General features: G+C 39.9%; 1 protein-coding gene across 2 annotated transcripts; it reads right to left on the bottom strand.

Annotated features, from left to right (window-relative positions):
• Positions 1–2,070: 2,070 nt before the first annotated feature.
• CCDC174 (coiled-coil domain containing 174) lies at positions 2,071–17,023 on the bottom strand. Of its 2 annotated transcripts, XM_074151544.1 has the most exons (12): positions 16,920–17,023; positions 15,428–15,532; positions 14,428–14,528; positions 13,447–13,505; positions 12,135–12,315; positions 10,817–10,912; positions 9,277–9,413; positions 8,782–8,876; positions 8,393–8,540; positions 7,238–7,372; positions 4,278–4,939; positions 3,867–4,037 (listed from the first exon to the last, which is right to left on the bottom strand). In XM_074151544.1, exons 1-12 carry the CDS (start codon positions 16,959–16,961, stop codon positions 3,867–3,869), a joined length of 1,932 nt encoding a protein of 643 aa, XP_074007645.1. In that variant the 5' UTR covers positions 16,962–17,023. The 2 variants fall into 2 exon arrangements, with proteins under 2 accessions (XP_074007644.1, XP_074007645.1); XM_074151543.1 differs by having other exon boundaries at positions 2,071–4,939.
• Positions 17,024–22,657: the final 5,634 nt, after the last annotated feature.

Below are 22,657 nucleotides of genomic sequence, written 5' to 3' on the forward strand. Positions count from 1 at the left end.
GAGACCAAATGGCAAAGTGACAGATCACTGCTGTGGGAGAGCTGTTCTCAATAGGCTTTAGTTTAATGTAGACATTGAACTGCCTCCCTGGCCAAGAATCCTCCTGTGTTTAGTATTAGGCTATGGAAATGAAGCTGAACAAAGCCAACAACTTTGATCGTATGTTTTTACATAATGCTATGTAATAAATGGCATTTCTTTCCTCAGTGCAGCTACAGCTCAGTGTTAAACTAATGCAGAGACAATATAGCTCCTGAATCACATATATACATAAAATTACCCACAGTCTGAAGGGCACAGAAAAAACAAAGCCCAGAAGGCAGTAGGAAATGAATGTCAATGATTAAAATAGTAGCGGAATAGATGCAAATGTTGTTCATATGGAAATCCATCGAAGGATATGATTGCCACAATGAATTCAAGTCAAGCTCTCATGTTTTAAATCACTTTACCCACTCTTCAGAGTTAGTTCAGCTCCACGGAAATCATATCCTACTCTGAATGACTTCCACATACGGATTCAGGTGAGGTCTTAAATATGAAACTTCTGTAGCATAACTCGGCCAGCCTGGAGAACTGGGTTTGAACTTCTGCTTTGCCACAGACTTGCTTTGTGACCTTGCATAAGGCATTTTGCATTTCACTTTTTTAATTTCCACAAAATGGGGTTAGGGGTATTATCTTACTTCAGAATAATATTCTGAGGCTTAATTAATAAATAATTGTAACGTACTGCAATTCTAGACTGAGAGTGGCTAAGAAAGCATGAAGTACACAACCCCAAACATCCTAAAACTCCTCACTGCACTGCCCAGTGAGCTTCAAAACTCTGGGGAGTTTCTCATGCTTTTATGTTCCAGTTGATCCTTCCACAGTTGCCTTAAAACAAAGTATTAGGAAGAGGGACACACAGTCACAATAGCCATTTGAGCACAGCGCTCCTGGGTCTAACTCTGCATGGACTCATGACTCCTTTGCAGCTCCTCCATTCTCCATCTTCCATTTCCCTTTTCTCCAAACTGTAATGGCACCATCTGGACCCCCATCTTGCAAGGGCATTACAGAGGTTTCCAAGTTATGACCTTTTAATGATACAGAAGTACATGTCAGTTTTAAAAATCTTTTTCAAACAGCAGAATTGTTCATTCAATCTCATTTGTAGGAACCACGAAACCATAGTACTAAATTCTTTCTTGCTATGAGTATTTAAATATGGATTAGTTAAAGCATCTCTGGTCAAAAGGGATTGTTTTTCCAATAGATTTCATACCAAAAGAAACAATGTTTTTTTTAAAGCAGGTATTGCAAAGCTGGAAACCAATTCTACCCTGCCTCACACATTGAAATTGCCTGTTGCAAGTGAAGTCTTAGATGTTTATTCCAACATAACAGCTAAACTGTTTTGAGCCCAAACTTACCATTCACTCACATACACGTAAGTTACTTCATTTAACCAAGGCTTTCCAAGACTGACAGTAGAAATCTGAATGAGGTCCTTGATTTCCCATGCTAGGGCTGTAATAACCAGGCTGCCCCTAATTAGCTTAAACATGGCAGTCACTATTAAGTAATTTCTGTCAACACAATGTCAGACACGTTTCCGTACCAGTTGAGCATGACGGCAAAGGTGGTGATCCCCTGGGCAAGGCACAGCAGTGAAATCTGGTAGTGGATAACTAGGACATTTACACAAAGTATCCTGGTACCCTTAAGCAGTAGTAGGGTCTTTGCAAATAACTCCAGCTTAGCAATTAGCTTTTGCCTTGCTTACTCTGTGGGTAACCAAACACATCCTCATGAAACATTACAATGTTTAACATCGGTTTCTCTGTACAAGTTCAACAACTGGGAGCACTGCAAGAAGACTGTTTTCCTAACTAGTCAAATTTGAAATTTCCGGTTTGCCCACTTCTTATCTTTGTGGAAGAAAGCTGCTAAAACACAACACAACTGTTTTAAACTCAAAATTAAATGTGAAGTGACACAGCATTTGAAAAAATTCTACTCAGATCAGGGTCATCAAAGACTACTTCAATGTTACTATGAAACCAATAGCAGAAAATAGTATATACTGGCAGAATTTTTAATAGAAAATCAGTAATACTAGACTGCCATCTCATGGATATGACTAACCTGAGATTGTACCAAATTTAGGAGGAAAAAAAATTGCATTGATGCTGTCACATTTGGTAAAACTAGATGGGTTTGTAACATCTTCCTCTTCCTTTTAGTCATTAGTATACTATCATTATTTATTTTCAGGTTCCTTCTTCATACTGACAAGATTCAAGGAAAGGAAGAAATATACGCCCTAACACCATGAACAACAGCTGAGCTCAGGTCAGTGTCAGCAGCCGCAAAAAACATGAGCTGCTGCTAGGCTTTCCCTGCATTTCAGGTGGATGTGGCCATTAAATAGTGCCAAACTGTTCTCAAGTTCTAGGTCTGTTCAGAAAAACAGAAACCCAAAGTTATCATAAAGCTCCAGTCTCTTAACGATTTGGTAAGGATAAAAGACTGGGATATTTTGTGGCTTTAAAATGGTACCACTGGTGCTCTTGTATGGCATTACTCCTCCTGCAAGGTATTATTCCTGGCTTGGCAAATTCCTGTGCAAAAGCCGGTGATATAGGAAAGAGGAGAGATGGAAGTGTGTTTAGTAGCTGAGGTTAAAACAGAGTTTGGGGCCAGTGAATCTGTTCTGCAAGCTGCTAAGTTTGCTCAGTCACCTTGAACACATTGCTGTTCACCAGGCTTTGCAAAGCAGCCTGAAATCCGACTGAAGCAAACAAGAGCAGCACATTATCTCTGTCTCTTTGGCTAGTTCACTATTTTATTCAAATGTTCACTATTTTGACATTATCACTGTCGTTTAACTTTAGACAATCTATGAAATTACCCATTCTAACCCGCTTGTCTAGGTCTTATCCTTGTATGAGCTTGAAAAATACAAATGGGGTTATCTAAATTATCCTCAGAAATAAAAATATTCCACATGGTAAATAAGCCTTTTTCTCACTTACTAAGGTTATTCTGAAATAAAACCTTGTTTGGTAGACGTCAGTCTGCTTTTATATAGAATTACTCCAATATCACAGGTTTTTGGAAAAAAGCATTAAATAAAATAAAGCCATAAATACAACATATGATGCAAGAAAAATGCACTTGGAGAATTATGAGAGCATTTTCTAAACCAGTAAGACAGTAATTTCAAGTGTCCAAATATCTCCTTTAGTGACGTGTTTATTCTTAGTCTAACCATTATTATTTATTGATTCCTGCAATGCCTCTCTCCACTCTAATTTGCTTCACAGAATTATGAGTTAGATACAGATCTCAGGAATGCAGAAGCCATTATGACCATGTGAACCACCACTGTTCACTACATAGTATTCTGCACTTCCTAAAGGCAGGAGATTAAGTAGGTAACAAATTTCCTAAAACCCTTCTGTATTTAGCAGCAGAGGGCCATTTCAGTATTGTTTCTACAGATATCACTGATCTTGTAGTACCTCCAAAACCAGAAGCTACTGGGGAGTGACAGAGTAAAGGAAGAGTTCATCTTTGCAAAGAAAGCTGTTAATATACCCCAAAGTTCAGATGTAACTGGCAAGGACTTAAAATGAAATATACACTAAACTAAATAAGTACCACCATGTCCTGGTTTTAATAAAGAGGAAAAATAAAAGAACCAACAGGGCAAAAGTACAGCTGTGATGTAGAATAGCTTAGGTCTCCAGGACATTTATTTTGATCTACTTACAGAAACTTTTTTTTCCCAGATGTGGAAAAATAATATTCTTGATGAGAAGATAATTCTGTTTCAGTTGTTTAAATCACGGTTCTGGCTTATCCTTTTGCTCAGTTCAAGTCACTTGTCTGTAGTAAGACAGCATATCATCTAAACTTTGGTAAAGTGGTTCCTGATTCTGAGCGTCACTGCTGTTGATCTGCGCTGAAGGTGCCACATCTTGGACACCGCAGCCACAGGCCTGCACTCCTGGTGGTCCATCTTGGGCACTGCAGCCACAGGCCTCCTGCACTCCTGGTGGCCCATCTTGGGCGCTGCAGCCACAGGCCTGCACCACTCCTGGTGGCCCATCTTGGGTGCTGCAGCCACAGGCCTCCTGCACCACTCCTGGTGGCCCATCTTGGGTGCTGCAGCCACAGGCCTCCTGCACCACTCCTGGTGGCCCATCTTGGGCACTGCAGCCACAGGCCTCCTGCACCACTCCTGGTGGCCCATCTTGGGCACTGCAGCCACAGGCCTCCTGCACCACTCCTGGTGGCCCATCTTGGGCGCTGCAGCCACAGGCCTGCACTACTTCTGGTGGCCCATCTTGAGTGCCGTAGCCATAAGCCTGCATTGGAAATGGCACGTCATGAGTGCTGTAGCCATACGCGTGCATCGGTGGCAGCATGCCTTGAGCGCCATAGCCATAAGGCTGCATGGGAAATGGCATATCGTGAGTGTTATAGCCATAAGCCGGCATTGATGACAGCACATCTTGACCACCATAGCCATAAGCCCGCATCGACGGCGGCACAACTTGAGCACCATAGCCATATGCCTGTGCTGATGGCAGCGTATCCTCATCATCACTGCTGTCATCCTCTGCTGATGATGGCAGATCTTGAGTGTCACTGCCACGAGCCTTTGTTGATGCTGACTCATCTTGAATATTGCTGTTGTAAGCCTGCCCTGACGGTGGCACACTTTCAGTGCTGCTGCCGTTGGCCTGTGCCGATGGCATCTGTTGCTTTTGTGCTGTCTCCGTTTCCAGTTTTTCAGAGGATGTTTCAGGACTGTTCAAATTCCGGCTTCTGTAATTATCGTCTTTCTTTTGTCCCATAAAGTAATCAGAAGGTGGTGCAAATTCTGGATCTCGCTCATCTCTGAGTTCTTCCTGTTTCTTTGACCATTGTCCAAACATCAATTCTGTTAGAAACAGGGAAAATGGTAGATTGAATATAGATTTCAGGGTCTGAAGATCAGTCAGAAAGGAAGGAAAACAAATTAGCAAACAGAGAATTTGCAGCTGTGAAAAGCCATTTGAAGTTACTTTTCCATCTAGTACTAGATTGCTGGCTCAGCTGACAGTCCTCTTTTTAAAGAGCAGGAATGAAAGCATTGAGCATTAAAGATAACCACCATCCTCTATACAACTCATCCCAGTCACTTCAAGATCCTTTAACAATATGGTCATTGATTATGAAAAATGACTAATTAGTTATGGGTAAATCAAAATACAAACCAATCAATGCATTAAGAGCTTGGCTATTAGAAAATGGAGATGAGGAGATTATCTCTAGTGGGCACAGGCAAAAACCAGAATAACTTCTTTATTATAACAGAAGTGGTAGATATTCTTGTTACTATGGCAGCTGCTGATTTCCGATAAAATATAGTACTGAAGTACTGCAATAGAATGACAGCTCAAGATGACTACTCTTGAAAAGCTATCCTCAAAACATTCTCCAAAGATATGCCCCAAACATACTCTCCAAAACAATTAAGATTATTTTCAGTATTCATTTCTATCAAGACTTCTGTAGAAAATTTTGATACATAAGGGCCACACATTTGTCTGATGTAGCAAAACAGAGCCCAAATCAGAGCAGGGCTTCTTCCTTTGCTTTAGTAAAAATACAAAAAAATACAAAATAGTCAGGAGGAAAGCATTTAAGAGTGAGGAGTTTTGCTTATCCCTTCTTATACTAATTTAGATGCTTGTGTTACATTTATGTTCAGTGAACCACAGTTATTTTACTTCACATTTTAGAGTAAGCTGTTGTCTACTTCGGCTGTAATATTTGTTGTGTAGCACAGAGCTGCTTCAGTGTCAGTCAGATACAAGGTTTTCTTAGAAGCAGGGAAAAAAAACAGTATTGGGGAGGATAAAGATTTAACAGATAGGACCTGAAAGTTTTGGGTTTTATTGGAACCACAAAGATTCCCCTCACAATGATGTTCATTAACTGAACACAAAGAGAGACTGTGGAAAGTAAAACGAAGCTGGAAATACCAGTATTGCACAGAATAGGAATGCTGCTCTTACAGGAGTACTGAAGAAGGTGGATACTATGTGCTTTGCCTATTCCTTGTTTGCTTTTACTTAGAAGTCAGGAATCAGACCACAAGAATGTGCATGAGCAGTGCAAAATGAGTTAATGGGTTTGGGAAGGATCTAGAAGACAGCCATCACTTGATGTGACAAGGAAGATGCTTCAAGATGGGCCATTGGCACTGAAGCGGTCTCTATTGCATCACTTTTTAGTCATGTCCTGTACTTATTTCAGTGTAATACATCCTATCATCACATAGCACAAACTATAGAAATACATCAAGAAAAGATCACATTGAATCACAGCATATCCAGAGAGGTGATTCTGCCACTTTACTCTGCTCTGGTGAGACCTCACCTGGAGTACTGTGTGCAGGTCTGGAGCCCTCAATATAGAAAGGACATGGACCTGATGGAGCGGGTCCAGAGGAGGGCCAGCAAAATGATCAGGGGGCTGGAGCACCTCTCCTATGAGGACAGACTGAGGGAGCTGGGGTTGTTTAGCTTGGAGAAAAGGAGGCTCCGGGGAGACCTCATAGCGGCCTTCCAGTACCTGAGGGGGGCCTACAGGAAGGCTGGGGAGGGTCTGTTTACAAAGGCCTGCAGCGACAGGACAAGGGGCAATGGTTTTAAGCTGGAGAAGGGGAGATTTAGATTGGATATTAGGAAAAAATTCTTTACCATGAGGGTGGTGGAACACTGGAACAGGTTGCCCAGGGAGGTGGTTGAGGCCCCTTCCCTTGAGATATTCAAGGTGAAGCTCGACGAGGCCCTGGGCAACCTGGTCTAGTTGGGGGTGTCCCTGCTGACTGCGGGGAGGTCGGACTAGATGACCTTTGGAGGTCCCTTCTGGCCTGGACCAATCTATGAATCTATGAAAGATGGTAAATCTTATGAACTATGAAACCTGTCATTCTGTCAACCTCTCTGGATCATCTAGAAATGGAACAAATCATATAGAAGAAAAAATTATGGGGACATTATAGGAGTTACTGGCACTAATAAGGGCATGCCTTGTCAATCACTGCACTGGACACTAGACAGTCATCAGTACAAATGGGGAAAGTATTTAATTGCTTCTCAGTCTTACTATACTTTGTCACAAAATAGAAATGAAATTAGCAGCGTGCACACTGCTTCCAAACAATGTTTCTGAATCTGCATTTCCTTACCTTTGCCTTTATCCCACTCTCGGACATAAGGCACACCAGGCTTTGTATCCCTTCTCTCCTGGATGACAACCTCTACCTTTCTACTCGCTGCGGTAACTCTCGGAGCTTCTGGTTCTTCAGTAACACCTTTCAACTCTGTTACAGAAAGAGATAGTAGTTTTTCTTAGTAATGGCATAAAATCTACATGAAATTCATAGGAGGAATAGGACGCAACAGTTATTTGCATTTATAGAGTTCATACTAACGATCTAATTTCATTCTAATAATGAAATGCATCTAAGTGGGGAGGTGTTTTTTTTTTTTAATTACTGCATGAACTCAAAAAGATAATGGATAAGCCAGATAATCAGGAAGCATATCTACCAAGAAACACTTCATTAGCTTTGTAGTTGTATCAAGAAGACTGCTAAAAATCTATTGCCGAATAACCCAAAAAGGTATGTCCTGTTGTTATACTGAAGCTAGAAAATTAGGTAAAAATAAGAACATTAGCATGTTATCTCCATTTCGTTTACAGGAGAAAACAATTTGCATTCTTACTCTTCTGAACAACAGTAACAGCACTGGCACATTACTGTTCTTCGTTTCTAGAACACTTCACAGTTAATCACTTGCACAGAATTCTGACACAGTGAAATATTAACTACTTTTACAGTAGGTGACAGTACAAATTGACCAGGGGAGACAGCACAGAAATGGGATTAGAACTCAAATTCATTATCCTAAATCCTACAGTCAGTTGTACGTCCCATTTACAGACTGCACTGAAACTGCAGGAGTGTACGTTATATGATACCAAAATTAACTTGTTACTACTTTTTATTCTACCTCATCTTCAAAAAATAAAAAGCCAGTAAAATTTCAGCAGCTCTAACCTCAACCTGCATAATTCCTGCTGTCAGGTGTGAATCAAAAAAAGCCTACAATCTACATATAACATTTCTACCTGCATTATTAAGCTATTTCTGGCACGATTTTATATCTACACACAATTATATGAACTCTCACTCTCTTAACAGTTATACTGATTGTATATATAGAATACATAATACCAACATATTGAATGTCCAAACCTAAATCAGAGTATGCCTATCCATCAATCAAGTACAAGATGAAATAGCAAGTATTTAACTTAAAAAGGCAGCAGATCATACCTCCATTCTCCAATTTGTCTGCCTCTTCCTCTAATCCAGCTTCCCTTAACTTCTTAATTTTCCGTGCTCGAAGTTTAGACAGTCTTGCATCTAGAGCTGCCTTCCTTTTTTCTTTTAACTGTTCACGTTTAGTTCTCTGATCAAGCGTCTTGACAGCAAAGAAAAACACGAATTAATCTTCCTTTGTTATTATAATGAACTACATACCTTCCTCCACTAAACAACTCAAAGCAATCCTCATGAAGTGCCATGCTTCAACAGGGAAAAAGAGGCCCAATTTCTTTGGAGTTAGCTGCAGGCATCACCTAGTGTAAGACTTTTACAACCAAAGACAGTGACCGCTGAAATTGGGATGCTCTCATACACCAATCTGCTCTTTAAACTCATACCTGCTCTCTTAGCATATCCAGTGTTGCCCGTTGTTTATTCCTAAGTTCTTTGTCACGAGAAAAGGCAAAGTAACCAACACCAAGCTGCCTAGCCTCTGAAAAGAAGAAGAAAATAAATAAATTTAAGTTACGTTCAGTTTATAATTGACAGTAATTACAAGCACCGTGCACCCTGCTTTCAGGCACTGAATTACTCCCGACAGCATAAACCGCATTAGTTTTAGATGGCTAAAAAGGGCTTGTTTTAGATGAGGCCTTAAGCGAAGCCTCCTGACGGAGAGAAGAGAAGGATGCAATGAAATTTGGAAAAAAAAGAAATTTGAGGAAAAATAAATCTAGATTTATGTACTGGTAATTTGAATGGTTATTACACATGCGGCTTAACACCTCCCTACACTTTGCTATATCGGCACAAGAAGTAACTTTCCCTTGTTTCCTCTAAAACTAAACTCTTTGGTGATATAAAGATAAGTGATATAAAGTATGTAAGTATACCGTTTTCTCGAATGTCCTCATAATGTATGGGTCCCATAGGTTTTCTGAGGGCTTCTTCTTCTTCTTTTTCCCACTGCTGCCTCTGAAGTTCTCTTCTCATATCTTCAGATAGCAGAGTATTCCCATCAGGGCCTTGTCTAATTAAAAAAAAAGTTAGGGATTACAGAGCAGAATTTACCAGTTTTACGGTAACAAACAGTGACAGCGTGATTGGGTCTGATCCACTGTTGCAGTTTTTACAAAACTTAATCATTGCAGGCACCATTTAGTGATGTAGCAGCATTAAAGACTACAGTGGTACGCGGTGAAGACAAATACAAAACTGTCTCTGAAACAAGGTACTAGAACAATGTTATTAAAAGACAAAATCATATTTCTTACAGACTTTATGAAATCATTATCAAATCACAGAATGGGAGATGAAATAATCATTTTTATTGGCATCTGTTGGGGTGCTAGCAACCACATATAGAAACGTTTCAAATTTAACATAAGATGGAAAAAGCTAGCCATTAATTTACCCTAGAAGTCCATGCCAAATATTAATAACCAATGTGGGAAATATTTTTGTTTTCCCAAGAGAAAAAGCAGGACCTTTTTCTTTTATTATCTAGCTAAAGCCAGTTTTGCTGACCGACTGTCATCCATATCAATGCAGAGACTGCAGTTTCAAAGCACCCATATTCTCCATCTTATGTTTAAAATATAGAGAACATACTAATGAGTTGTTAATGTGAAAGAAATGTCACTTCAGCAATGGCTCAGTTGCGGTGCCTTTAGACTATTTTCTGAAAATAATTCTTAGTGCTGCCATAATAATTTGAAAAAAAGAGCTGTTAAACATCTGTTTAACGGAAGAGCAAAAACAAACAAATGGAGATCTAACAAATTCACTTTGAATGCCATGATGAATTTGGATTGCTAAAAGATTATAATCAGTTTCCAGGTTAAACAGAATCAGGAATCACTTTTCTGGCAGGTTTTGGAAGGTACAATAGAATACAATTTCCATACAAGGACCATGGTTTTAAAAGATGCATCAAATATCTGAGAGACTGCTAAGTCAATTTATTAGAACTCTTCTCTGCAAGTTATGCTCCCTAAGTGAGGTTTTAGATTTGGTCAGCATTTACATCAAGAGTGTGCCTCATTAGTTTACTAAAAATTTTGGTTTGGCTTTTATTTGATATCCATGGCCTCCATTCTGTTGCAATTTAAAACCAATGCACAGCCACGTATTTCAAATGGTGAACTGCCAGGAAGAAATAAAATAGAACCTTTGGAATACTATATGAATATATATAATTAATATATAATTAAATCACAGTCATGTACAACTGCTCTGTAGCTACTCCCTCTATTTTTTAAGGCACAGTATTGTAACCAGCAGAAGTTGGTCTAAAGAGAAAGCAGTAATATCAATAGTTCTGGATTGAGAATAGGATAACAAGGAAAAGCCTCTCTCCCTTCTCATTACAAAAAAAAAAAAAAGTATGTTAAATAATGCAAGGAACATGCACTTCCATTAGAGAAAACACACTTTTTCCCTTGAAGTTCCTGATCCATTTTAAGTAGACTTGGCAAATCCTTCTTCATACAGCGTCTAGATCGGCCCAAGAAATCAACATAATCAACCCTGTAATGAAAGCAAAGGAAATTTGATGTAGAACTTCTATTTTCAGATTTAGAGAACTCTTAACCTAAGACAGAAGCAGTGATACATTCCAAAGAGTATTTGTCGCCTGTCAGTCTCTCCATGTGTGAGTTTCTTCTACCTTTCAATTAACAGGCTCACAGGTTAAGAGGATACATTTTGCCAGGGCACATGACAGTTTTATCACCTACATTTCCTCAATCTCCCTGTGAGCCGGCTGTTTGCCTTGGCAATAAAATGGTGTAAAAAACATTCAAAAGTTACTATGTCATGTAGTTTTTACACCAAAATAAAACTAAGCCTAGTACTTGCTTCCCATGGTGAAAATAATGATGTGGCATTGACTTCTTGCGGATATGAAATTGCTACAATATATTTCAATTATCAGTCTAAAGCTCATTTAGAATAGGCTGATAGCATTCATTCAACTGGTATGACAAAAGCTGACTAAAACGCAAGCAAAATGTTCCTTTGAAGCACATATTGTGCTTCTCATTCAACTCTTTATAGTACTGAACACTTAATTTACAGTTGTCGAAAAAGCTGTTAAGAGCTATACTATTGTCCTGTAATGCTAGGAAGTTCTTTAGCACCAAGCTGCCTCAATTACCCCATTCTAAAGAATTAATATTACATCTGAAAAAGTATGACTGGCAATCTAGTTCCCAAAACCCAAACTTTTAAAGATCTGTGCATTTAGTAAGTTAAGTCTTTTACATAATTTCTAAGGATATCTAAAGCTTAGTATATACTCAGTGCCCTTTTGTTGTTATTATAATGTAACATCAGTGGGAAAAAAAAAAGCTGCATTCCTATAGTAAACGTAACTAGACATAACTAAAGATCACTGCAGAAAAATTAGTATTAATTATGCTATCATCCAAATATCCTCATTAGGATATGACCTCACCAAGATGGACAATACATTAATAATAATACAAATCATCGATGTGAGACGGGATAGAAAAGCACCACGTGAACAGTAAAATGCATCCGTTTAAATTCCTGACACTTTACGGTGATGAGAGAACAAAGGAGCTCGAGCCCATTGCTCATTGATAGTTTCATCTTGTATTGCAGCAAGATGCTGGTAATGGGTGTATCCACCTTTCCAACCCTGCAATCTTCTGGTACTCTGCTGGATTATTTTCTCATGCAATTGTCAGAAAACATGGGACAGCTTAGCCCAAACAGCAGTACCAACCATTCTTCATCTGGGTCCTCGGGCGGTGGTATTTCCATTTCAGGTTGAGTTTCCTCATCATCTGTGTCTTTTTCTAAAGTCTTTCTCGCAGCTTCGCTCCGATACAGTTCCTGTACTTCGTGTTGTTTGTCTATGATCTTCTGAGTGAAATCCACTAGGTACAAATCCTCAGTTTCTTCATCTAAGGCAGAAAATCGATTCTTAGAGAACAGCCATGAAAAGAAAAGGACTGAGCACAAAATCAATACCAAATAGCCACAATCAGCTTTTCAGCTGCCAGCAATGCCCTTGACCACGCTATTGGGGAATACTTAAATCTCATTCAGTGCCAAACAAACTTGGAGCTGTAAATTGGCTCCACAGTGATAACCTCTATTTCTGAATAGAACTTTCATGGGTATTTTAAAGCAATTAATAACTTGTGTGCAATACAGAAAAGGTTGCAGTCTTTGCACTAAAATATTCTCTGCTCGTTATTTCAGAAATGGAGGGTTTGTTATGTAACCGTTCAAATACTTTTTCGATGCTTAACATTTAGTGTGTTGGCAGTAGTTAAGCAGTCACTAGAGTACTTTTTAGAAAAGTAGAGAAAAGTGGGGTCATGGGGACAAAGATGGACACTAGTAAAGAAAACATTAGAGATTAATCGCAGGGAGATTTGGATTCTATATTAATAAATACTTCTTGCAAGGGTAATTCTTGCACTGAATGAGTGAAAGAAAGGAACAGATTAGAATTCTCTAACCCTACTAGTTGCATGACTAGTATTCACATACGGACCAGCCAGACTCCCCTCCTGCTCATCTTTTCTTCATAAAGGTCCGAGAATTAGAATGCAGGACAGAACATCAGCAATGCAATCCAAAGACTGCATAATGGAGAATAAATTAATTTTGTTTTTCTAAGATTCTGTATTGAAGAACCAGAATATATTCCACCCATTTAATGAACGAGTGAATGAAACAAGCCAATAGTGCTTTACTAGGACAGGCTGTCCTTCAAAAAGTAATTTTATTTTCTCTAGTACCTATATTTTTCTCCCTTTCAAAACAGAATAACCCATGTCAATCACTTTGTAAAATAACTCCAGAAGAAAATTTACCATGTAAGATGACAAGCAGGGAATTCATAGTGCAGCTGCTGTAAATCACCAGCTAGTCAGAAATACCAACTTTTAGGGTGATCTTTGGAAAGAATTATACATATATACACACACATTCATATAAAGTGAGGGGTTTTTTATATCTATATTTTTTATATATATATATATATATATATCTCAAAATTACTCATTTAGACTAGTTTTGTTCACCTGGAAAGTCGCCTTTTGTCATTTTCTCATACAGCTTTGCTTTCTCTTCTAGTTTCTTCCTGAAAGAGGAAAAAAACCCAATGTTGCAATCCCACCAATTCCAAACACAGTTCCAAATGACCAATTAAATCTTGGGTAAATGGAACAGGAAAGTACTGGAAGTGCTTGAAATGCTTATGCCTGGGTTTTGTTCTGAACCTTAACTGACATTTCTGAAGATACATATGTATCTGGTTCCAGATTTTATACTGAAAATAATTTAGGGAAGCTACAGAATTAATCTTAAGTGTAATTCGTCAAGTAGGCATGAAGACAATGTAACAAGTATTCCACCTCTAACTGCTACAGTCTGTCAGATAAATACTGGAAGAAGCCAGACTGTTATTTGCAGGTATGAGATACTGAAATACTGGTTTACAGAAGAAAAAAATAAAAAAAGAAAAAAAGAAAGAGATAACATGGAGTTACATTTAATCTTAGAAACTGAAGATAAACCTTAGCTGATTCCTGCAATGGTAGAAGACAATTTTGAAGAGTAGAGAACTGCTTACAGAAAAACAGCAAACGCCTTATAAATTGTATTTTCAACATTTATCTTATTGTACAACTAACCCATTTAGAAGATGAGGTAAATCTTGCCAAAAAGTGAGTCATTTTCTGTCATGTCCAAGAAACACTTTGCTGTAGAATTCTAACATATTGCTTCTCTGGCGTTTAGCTCTAAAGATGACTTTTAAGAAACAGTAACCTGACATACTTAGACAGCTACAATAACGCGAGGGCAGATATCCCTAGAGCACGAGACTGCTGGGATGCGCTTTGTACATTACCAGTGAAGAGCATGGAACTGATGCTGGTCTTACTGGTTGGTCTAATGAGAACTGCTGGTCCAAAGCCTGTATAACTTGTTTTATGTGCTTTTCTAAACACTGAAAAACAAATTCTACAAAGCATTCCTTTCTTACCGAGCCTAGGAGTTACCTTGATTTATCTAATATATGCTCCTCTTCTGTCTTCTGCTCAACATCTTTCTCGGCTCGATTTGCAACTCCTGCGTTTTGTTTGCTCCAGATGCTTGGTTTCTGTGCAATACAATTTTATAACAACAAATACATAAATAAATAAAAATACTGAAATGATAATGATTAAAAATATTTCAACTCCATAATACAAACTTTGCAAATCAACCATGAAAGACTTCGTAAAGAACATCTTAAACATGTTTCACTTGAGGCTACCGTGCCATAGGATGCAGCAGGTATGTCCTAAAACTACACAGATTGCAGTACGATATAATAGTTAAGGACAGTTAAACTCCCCCAAAAAAGCACTCAGAAATCAGACAAAATCTATTCTGGCAAAGATGTTAAGGTTAAAAAAAAATAATAAAAACAATCTTGCTGATTACTAAATAACGAAGCTACGAATTGTTTCCATTCTGTTACCTTCATTTTAGATATAAAATACCATCAGTTTGCCTGTTTACAGTGTAACACTGTAAATGCTGCATATTCTTCAAATATGGCAGCAATACTATATTCTACTCCTAGAAAGCTACAGAATGAATAGAAAACAATGTGCAATGAACTGTGAGAGAGAAATGTGTATCCATCAGTATACACTGTGATACAGAGGAACAGGTAGCAGAGCATTTATCAAAGTGTCTCATCCTCCATCTGAAAGAGAAGCATACAAAATCTTGGGAGAAAAAAAGAAACTCCTTTTCCTATAGTTACAAAACCTGTGGCTCCCCAGGGAGCGAAGATTAAGCTGTGATTTAGACAGGCTAAGCATGAGATAAGTTTTCTGCTGTGCACAAGAATCTCACCTGGAAATGAAATCTAAAGAACATCCTCATCATGTAGATTTTACCTTTGATTAGTAACATAGCTCTGAGTATTTACTGATTCAGATTTGAATATAAACTTCCTTACTTTAAGGAGAAAGATTGACAAAAACAACAATGGAAAAACATTTCTACCTTATTAGAAGTTTTGGGCTTTGCAAAGATGCCAGCATCTTTCAATAGCTTTTCCTTCTTGAATTCCTCTTGCTTTCGGAAGAGTTCTGCTTTGAGATCTACCAACTACACCCACAGCAAAATAAACAAATAAACAACAAAGACATATCACGTGCAAATACATCAGTGACTGTAATAAAGTAATAACTGTATTTTTAGTAAAAAAAACAGTGGCGTTTACAGTTACACGTGCATTTGACTGCATTTTTGTGGAACGTCAAAGCACTGATCCGATCACAAAGATCACTTAAGTTTACAGCAATATACAATACACAAAAAAAACAATATAAAAAAAAACCCCACAGAATGCAAATTATCATTAGGGATTTAAAAAAAAAAAAAGCCAAAGATATCCTTGATCCTTTGATACATAATGGGGATAAGGACTAATGAAATAACACTACTGAATTTGAAAAGGAAACTTGAGACAGGATTTGATTCATTATCTAACGGTTAGAAAAGAATTGATAGAAGTTTACTTGCATAAAATATATATACTTTTCCAGTAATTTATAAACTGTTTATATAGTTTTCTTTCTTTTTAAAATTTCTTTGTAATAAATGGATAAGTAGCATTGCCACCTGTGACCAATGCCCATCTCATCTTTCATTAGGAAACATCACCAGCAGGGAATATTGTCTTGAAATTACATTGAAAAACACCCAGCCTGGAAGAGGATATTGGGTCACTTTCCCTGCAAGTCCTACAGAAGACAAATGTCACAGATGGACGTTGATCAGGAAAGTGGAAGACTTTACTATTAATATTTACCCCAAACACTACAGCATTTGCTTTTCAGGTCCCTGTAACAATGACGCATAGTTTTGTAAATTAACCCTTTTCTTCCCCCCCGAATACTTAGAAGAGAGCATCCAAAAAAATTCAATGTTAATTGTTTCACATACAACAACTCCCACTTTACATTAACCGTTTATTTGGGAAAATGCCGTGTTTGGCAGCAGCCCCTTGTTCGCAGACAACTAGAGAGCAGGGAGAACAGCACCTCACCATCCCTGGGGGTCGAGTTAATTTGCCAAGACACAGACCTCCTGCTGCTTAGAGAAAAAATCAGGAAATCAACTCCCATTTCCCTCTCCTGCCTTAATTTTATCATTACGTGAGAGACGGGGGCAAATTCAGGGCTGGCACATTCAGATTGCGAGCGCAGTGCTAAGTTACAACAGGACCGTTAAAGTCAGCATTTGCTTTAATGAGTGCGCGTTTCAGCGGGCTGGGGTTAAGGTGAGGGGCAGAAGACAGGCCCCCGCTGTGCTGTTTCCCCCCTGGAAGCGGCTCGCCCCCAGCCCGCACGGCCTGCGCCGGCCTGGCCGCCCGTGGCTAACTGGGCCCGCCTGGCCCTCACACCCTCTTAAGCCGAACGACAAGCCCTCCCTCACAGGCGGAGGGGTTTCTTTTGTTTCTTCCCGGCCGCGGTTAGGCTCGTTCACTCACCGAGGAGGCGGCGACGTCCAGCGGCTTCTTCCTCCGGTCCATGGCGGCCTCCGCTCCGCCGGTAACCGCCCGGGCCGGCCGCCTTCTTCCCCGCTTTGCGGCCTTACCGTAAAGCGCAGCGGACGCGAGGCGCTATTGCGACAGCGCGCATAAGGGCAGGCGGGCCTCTCCCACCGCCATGTTGGGGAGGTCAGGGGAGGGTGGACGGGTAGGGGCGGGGCACGGGAGCTTGCCTGGCTGTGCCCCGATTGTGTGTGACAATAAGGGTTCCTGGCAGGTAGAGGCCAAATTCTTTAGGTCCCCTATTGGAAATGGCCACATATGGCCTGGGGGCTGGAGGTGCTGCTTCTAGTGAGGGTGGAGTGCTCTGGGGCTGCTGTGCTGGGAGGTGGCCACTGTGGCCAGAAATGAAATAGGGCTTGGCCAGCCCAGGGCTGGAATTGAAGCTGAATGAAGAAGTGGTTGAAATTTGGTATTAACAGAAAAAAACCAAAACAACAACAAAAAACCCCCCTCTGTCCTGGCTTTGTTGATACGTGAGTGCCAGGGAGATGAGACCTGAAATGCTGCCTGGAGCAGGAGACAGCCATGTCCTTCAACAGTAGGCTGAGTTTAGCCCTGTGACCGTTGCCCCCGGGGCTCCTGCGGTTCTTCTGCTGCTCTTGGCCCTCTGCCTGCATGGATCCATGCTGTGGGAAGTGGGAGTTGATGAGCCACAGCTTTGCAGGACTGTCAAGCGTTGTCCATAGTACCCAAATATAAACCCGCCTACATGCACTGGAGCCAGCTCCGTAACCTCATGTTGCATTATGAGCATAGTTTTGACGTTTACCTGTCAGAGCAGCTCCAGGGCCTTTCACTGAAACAGTTTCACAAAGTCGAAAATAGATGATTTATTGAAGCGTCAGATATAACAGATTCAGAAATGCCCTTAATAAATGCACTAGCTGCAATAGCACTAATATACGATGATAGTGCTAGCAAAAGAAATGCTATCCTGGGTATTGTTCACCAAGAGGTGAAGGCACAATTCTTACCAAGAAGGTGTCCCTGTCTTGGTGGAGGAAGAGGAGCATCACTTGCCTCTTCTAGCTCTCTAGTCTCCTCTCTCCCTGAGAGATGCTTTTCTCAATATCCTTTATATCCTAACCTTACCTGTTGCCCCTCCCGGGGTGAGGCTTAACGTGATTTGAGTGGAGAGTCAGGTATTATAGTCATATATGTTTAGCATGTCCTTCTTTAAGCTCATATTTAGGGGTGTAAACTTTAATATTCACCTCACAGATAATCAAGCAAAAGGTCCCACTCTGGACACTATGACCTTCAAGATTCTGTGCTGAAACCATTAATCTGATTATTCCTGCAATCTTTAGCCAAAGCAGGACCATCCTGTCACTGCAAGACTCCCTCCTTCACCTGCTTCTCTCTTCCACTTTGACTTTGTGGATCACCACCCACAAGGTTCACATAAAAGATAAGCGTTTTTAACCTCTTATGTACCATTCCCATACCTCACAGAAGAGCGCAGGTGGATCTTGGGGAGCGAGGCTCAGTGTTTTACTTATACAGGGTAGCTCATTGCATCCTTTATCATAATTCAAATTCACAGTGATTCTGAAGATCATAATTATCTGGATTTGCAAGAGGAAGCTGCCTTTCACTTGTCTTTATTAAAGTGGAAAAATATAAGGTGCTCCGATGTTGTTGCTTGGCAATGTGACAGCTGATAGAGGCGTCAGATAGAGTTCTTTTGATTTTTGAAATGTGTGGCTTTTGTGTTTGAGAAGCTGGGTCAGGCTGGTATTTAAAGAGTTTATGGACACAGAATTGGGAATGTGAGAGAGATACTCAGTTGCTAAGTAAGCTACACCTGTATTCCAGGGCTTATGAAGTGTACAATTCTGAAAGAGCAATTTGTGACCTTAGTGAAGCTGACTTGCTTTTGGCTTATTAAAGGGAGAAGGGAAAATGGTGGGAAGACAACAGATACAGAAAAGTGGAGGTCATACTAGAGCCATAAGATTTACTATTTTAATCTGCAGTGAAAGAAGAGAAATGAGCATTACTGAAAAATAGGACAAAGGAGTGAAAACATCTGTGCTGTTCTAATTAAATCTCATTTCAACAAATCATGTGTTGTTGCCTGTTCAAACCTCACCTAGTGACAACACTGAGAAACCAGCTCAAATGCAGCCCAGGGTTGATTCTGAATTAATAATTCCCATCTTTTTTTGGGAGGCAGTGTCTATGTGAGGGCAAGTTTCCCCCCTGAAGTGCACTAATTCTTCTCCACATTGCTCACGTTCTACACCACAGCAATAGGACTCACTTGCTCGCCCTTCAGGGTTTCTAGTGCAGTAAGCATTGAGCACTTGCAGGAGCTTAGGAGTATTTTTACCTTGAGATTCTCATAACATGAAGTGTTCCTGAAGAGCTGATAGTCAGACTTGGTCCTATATAACTCCTTGTAACTGCAGGTGCAAAAACAGATCAAGAAATCTCGGGCTCTTGAAAACTTGGCCTGTAAAATATAATGGCCATTGGATAAGCTTCATGTCTGAAGCTCTGGGATAGGAATGATACATGACCGGTTTTAGAAATGTAACACTACACAGCTGTAGAGGTACTTCAGTACTGCTTTCTGTTTTCTGACTGAAAAGAAAAATGATACGAATGCTGAATCTATTCAGGCTACTACTCTGGAAGCCACTTTTTCACCTGTCTGTCATCTCTCCCCTTGATGCCTGAAACCAGACCTTTGCTTGCAGGGTTCCTTATTCCATGGCACTGCCTAAGCCCCTGTAAGGCTGCTTGGCAGCTCCTTACTGCATTCTGTCCTTGCTGTATATTTCCCCTATGACCTGCCCATATCTCTTAGCAAACTGCTTGCCACACCATTGTAATTTCAATTCCTAGCAGCATTTTTCTTCTTTACAAGCAAATTGACCCTGTCATGTAATGTTGGAAGCATGTTCTCCTTTACAACATTTACAAACCTGATTTTTTAAAATATTTTTATTTGCTTTCTTCTTCCTGCGCTGTCTGGTTTTATATTTACCTGTTTGCACTATGCTGAAACAGCACTCTTTCTGGTTTGGGTATTGCATAAAATGGCTCAGTGTCGTCTCAGCAGCCATCTATGTATCAGGTGTTGCTTGGGTAGTCTTAGGGGATATGTGAAGATGGAACAAGGCCCTGGAGGTGTCAGCACCTCTCTTAAAATCTTCCTTTCTGCTTGAGGTTGAGATGCGTGAGCAGGGTTGAAAGGAAAAGCGGTGCTACTGAGTAGTTACATGGCAGGATGCAGAAAAAGGAATTAATCTTAGAAATTGCAAGCTAGTTCCTGTTGTTGCTGTGAGCGAGGATCGCAGAGCTGGCACTTCTGCGCTTGTAAGAAACAGTAGTTTATTTTGTGGGCAGCAAAGACCCGGCTACACATGCCTGAATTGGGAATGAGTCAATCAGTGTCACTGATGTTGTATATAACTGGTCTGGTGCTATGAGATAACCTTTAACTCGTGTTATCTCTCAGTTAACATCAGCAGGACCAGCAGGCAGTGACAAAAGCAGACCTGGACAGAGGGGAGCACCACGATCGCCGGAGTTGCAGCGTTGCTGTGTGTGCTGTCGTGCTCTCCCCGGTGCGGGATTCGGCACTCGAGTGCGCATCCAGGCAGATGGCTTTCAGAGCACTTTGTAAACATCAGTTCAGTAGTCTTGTATTTACAATTTAAGAAATGACAAGCTTTCACACATACGGTTCCCTCAAAAAGGCTCTGCGTCGACTCTAACCTGTGGAAGGCTGTTCTGGGCTTTTTTTTTTCAATCCAGCCCACAGGCATTCATAAAATGCCAGTGAGGGAGGGGGAGCTGAAATAAGAACATTTCCAAGTTGTGAAGCAAAATCAGCTTAACTTAAAGAAATGAGGTGAGGAAGTGGGGGGGAAATCTGTCTTTGTGTGTATAGTACAGACTCAGTGTGGCTGTGCTATGCTTATTTCTTATCAGGAATCTGTGAAAGCTATATAAACTACCATGTCTGATCTCAGACTGCTGATAGCCCTGAATTCCTGGGGAGTAATTGATTCAACACTTCTCATTAGTATGCTGCTCATTTTAGCATGAGGCCTAATTGTGTTTACTTCCACAAAGCTGCATCAACACAAAAAGCTTGTTTATTATTTTTGAGGAAGATGGGGGATCGCAGTGAATTGTTCTAAGGGGATTTTGTATGAAACGGTGGTGTTTTAGCATCTTGTAAGATTGGTGAGAGATGCTGCACAAACTTGAAATTAATCAGTTGCTAAGCTTTGGTGTGGACTTCTCCTACACACTGCAACCAAAGCTATACTTAAAGGAGCCCAAAACCAAATTATATTGATGTTTGGGGGATTTGGTGTTCTGAGACTGATTCTCTTATCACAGACACTAAGGTTTCATCCTACCCTAAGGCTTTGATGTTCTATCTTACTTTCTACATCTTGGCTTTAAAATGAAATAAAACTGTGGGCAAATAACAGCTGGACATTTTGTGAGATAAGCCTTAGTGCTAGTGCACTGTGTCCTCACACACTTTCATAGCCACTCAACATAAAGCAACTTATCCATGTTTCTCTGAGGGATGGAGAAATTCCTTCTGGCTTTCTTTTTTCTTTCTTTTTTTTTTTTTTCAGGCTCTTCATTTCAGAAGTTATCATATGAGGGAATTTGTGCTATGTCAACATACACATTTTTAAAACAGGGCAAAATTTTTTTTTTGCCTTCCATAGTTTGCATATTCTTGGTTGGCTAGAATATGAGTTTGTTGAATTTGTTAAAGACTTAGTGTGTATGAGGCCACAAGCAAAATTGATTGCTAACTAATTCTTGTAACAGGAGATATCCAGAAGTGTTTCTTTCCTTCATAGCAAAGATTACATCTCTTCCCAAGATAAAGCATCTCTTCCCAGCATATCTTTTTTTACTTCCTTCTGTATATTTTCCTAAAGACAACTGAAGCACACCCTAGGTTTTTGTATTTTAGCGTTGCATTTTACAGAAACATTGAATTGCTGCAGCAAAACAAACCCCCCAAGCCCCTTTGGTCAAAAGTCTTCATGGACACTATGGATATTTTTTTTTGCAGGAAAACAAAAAGTTAAAATCGTTTGGGCGTGTAATTAGCAGGTGTGCAAGTTAGGAGAAAAAAATTGTATTTCTTTGATAAATACTTATTTTGCATGATCCTAGGCAGAAAGTTAAAAGCAGAAGTGGTGCATAATAATAGTGTTTGTAGCCTTCTTCTGGCACTCTTGTGGCTCTCCTTTTTTTTTTTTTCCCTCTTGGGTCACAAGCTGCAATGCCAGGCTGCTTCTGTGATAGCTTATTTTTGCCTGCAAACTACACAATGGGCACAGAGAGAAATCTGATGGTGACTTAACATTAAATTGAAATGACATCTAAAGTAGCTGGGTCCTGTTCTATAGAAACCTGTATTTTATGTACAGTTTTATAATGCACTTGAAACCATGTCTTGTGTCAACAATATTGTCCTCTCCTCTCTCTTTGTGTGTGTTATGAGAGAGAGAGCACTGTTACGTGTTATTTGTGTGGAAACTGTAGTTCCTCTCAAATACAGCTAGAAAATAGGGATTCCCTAAGATCGTCCAACAACTTAGATCAGAAATAGGCTTAATGCAATCTTACAACAGAATCTGTAGGAGGGACATAGCTATTGCAACTGGAATTAGCTTAGAAAA

This window comes from Numenius arquata, chromosome 8 (assembly GCF_964106895.1).
Source record: "Numenius arquata chromosome 8, bNumArq3.hap1.1, whole genome shotgun sequence".
Lineage (NCBI taxonomy): Eukaryota > Metazoa > Chordata > Aves > Charadriiformes > Scolopacidae > Numenius > Numenius arquata.

Excerpts from the sequence above, each read along its gene's own strand:
- CCDC174 (XM_074151543.1), bottom strand. The coding sequence starts at position 16,961 with ATGGACCGGAGGAAGAAGCCGCTGGACGTCGCCGCCTCCTCG. Across the intron at positions 9,414-10,816 it reads CAGGAACTTCAAGGGAAAAA|ACAAGGCCCTGATGGGAATA; the intron begins GTGTGTTTTCTC and ends TTTTTTAATTAG. Across the intron at positions 8,877-9,276 it reads TGAGGACATTCGAGAAAACG|AGGCTAGGCAGCTTGGTGTT; the intron begins GTATACTTACAT and ends TCTTCTTTTCAG.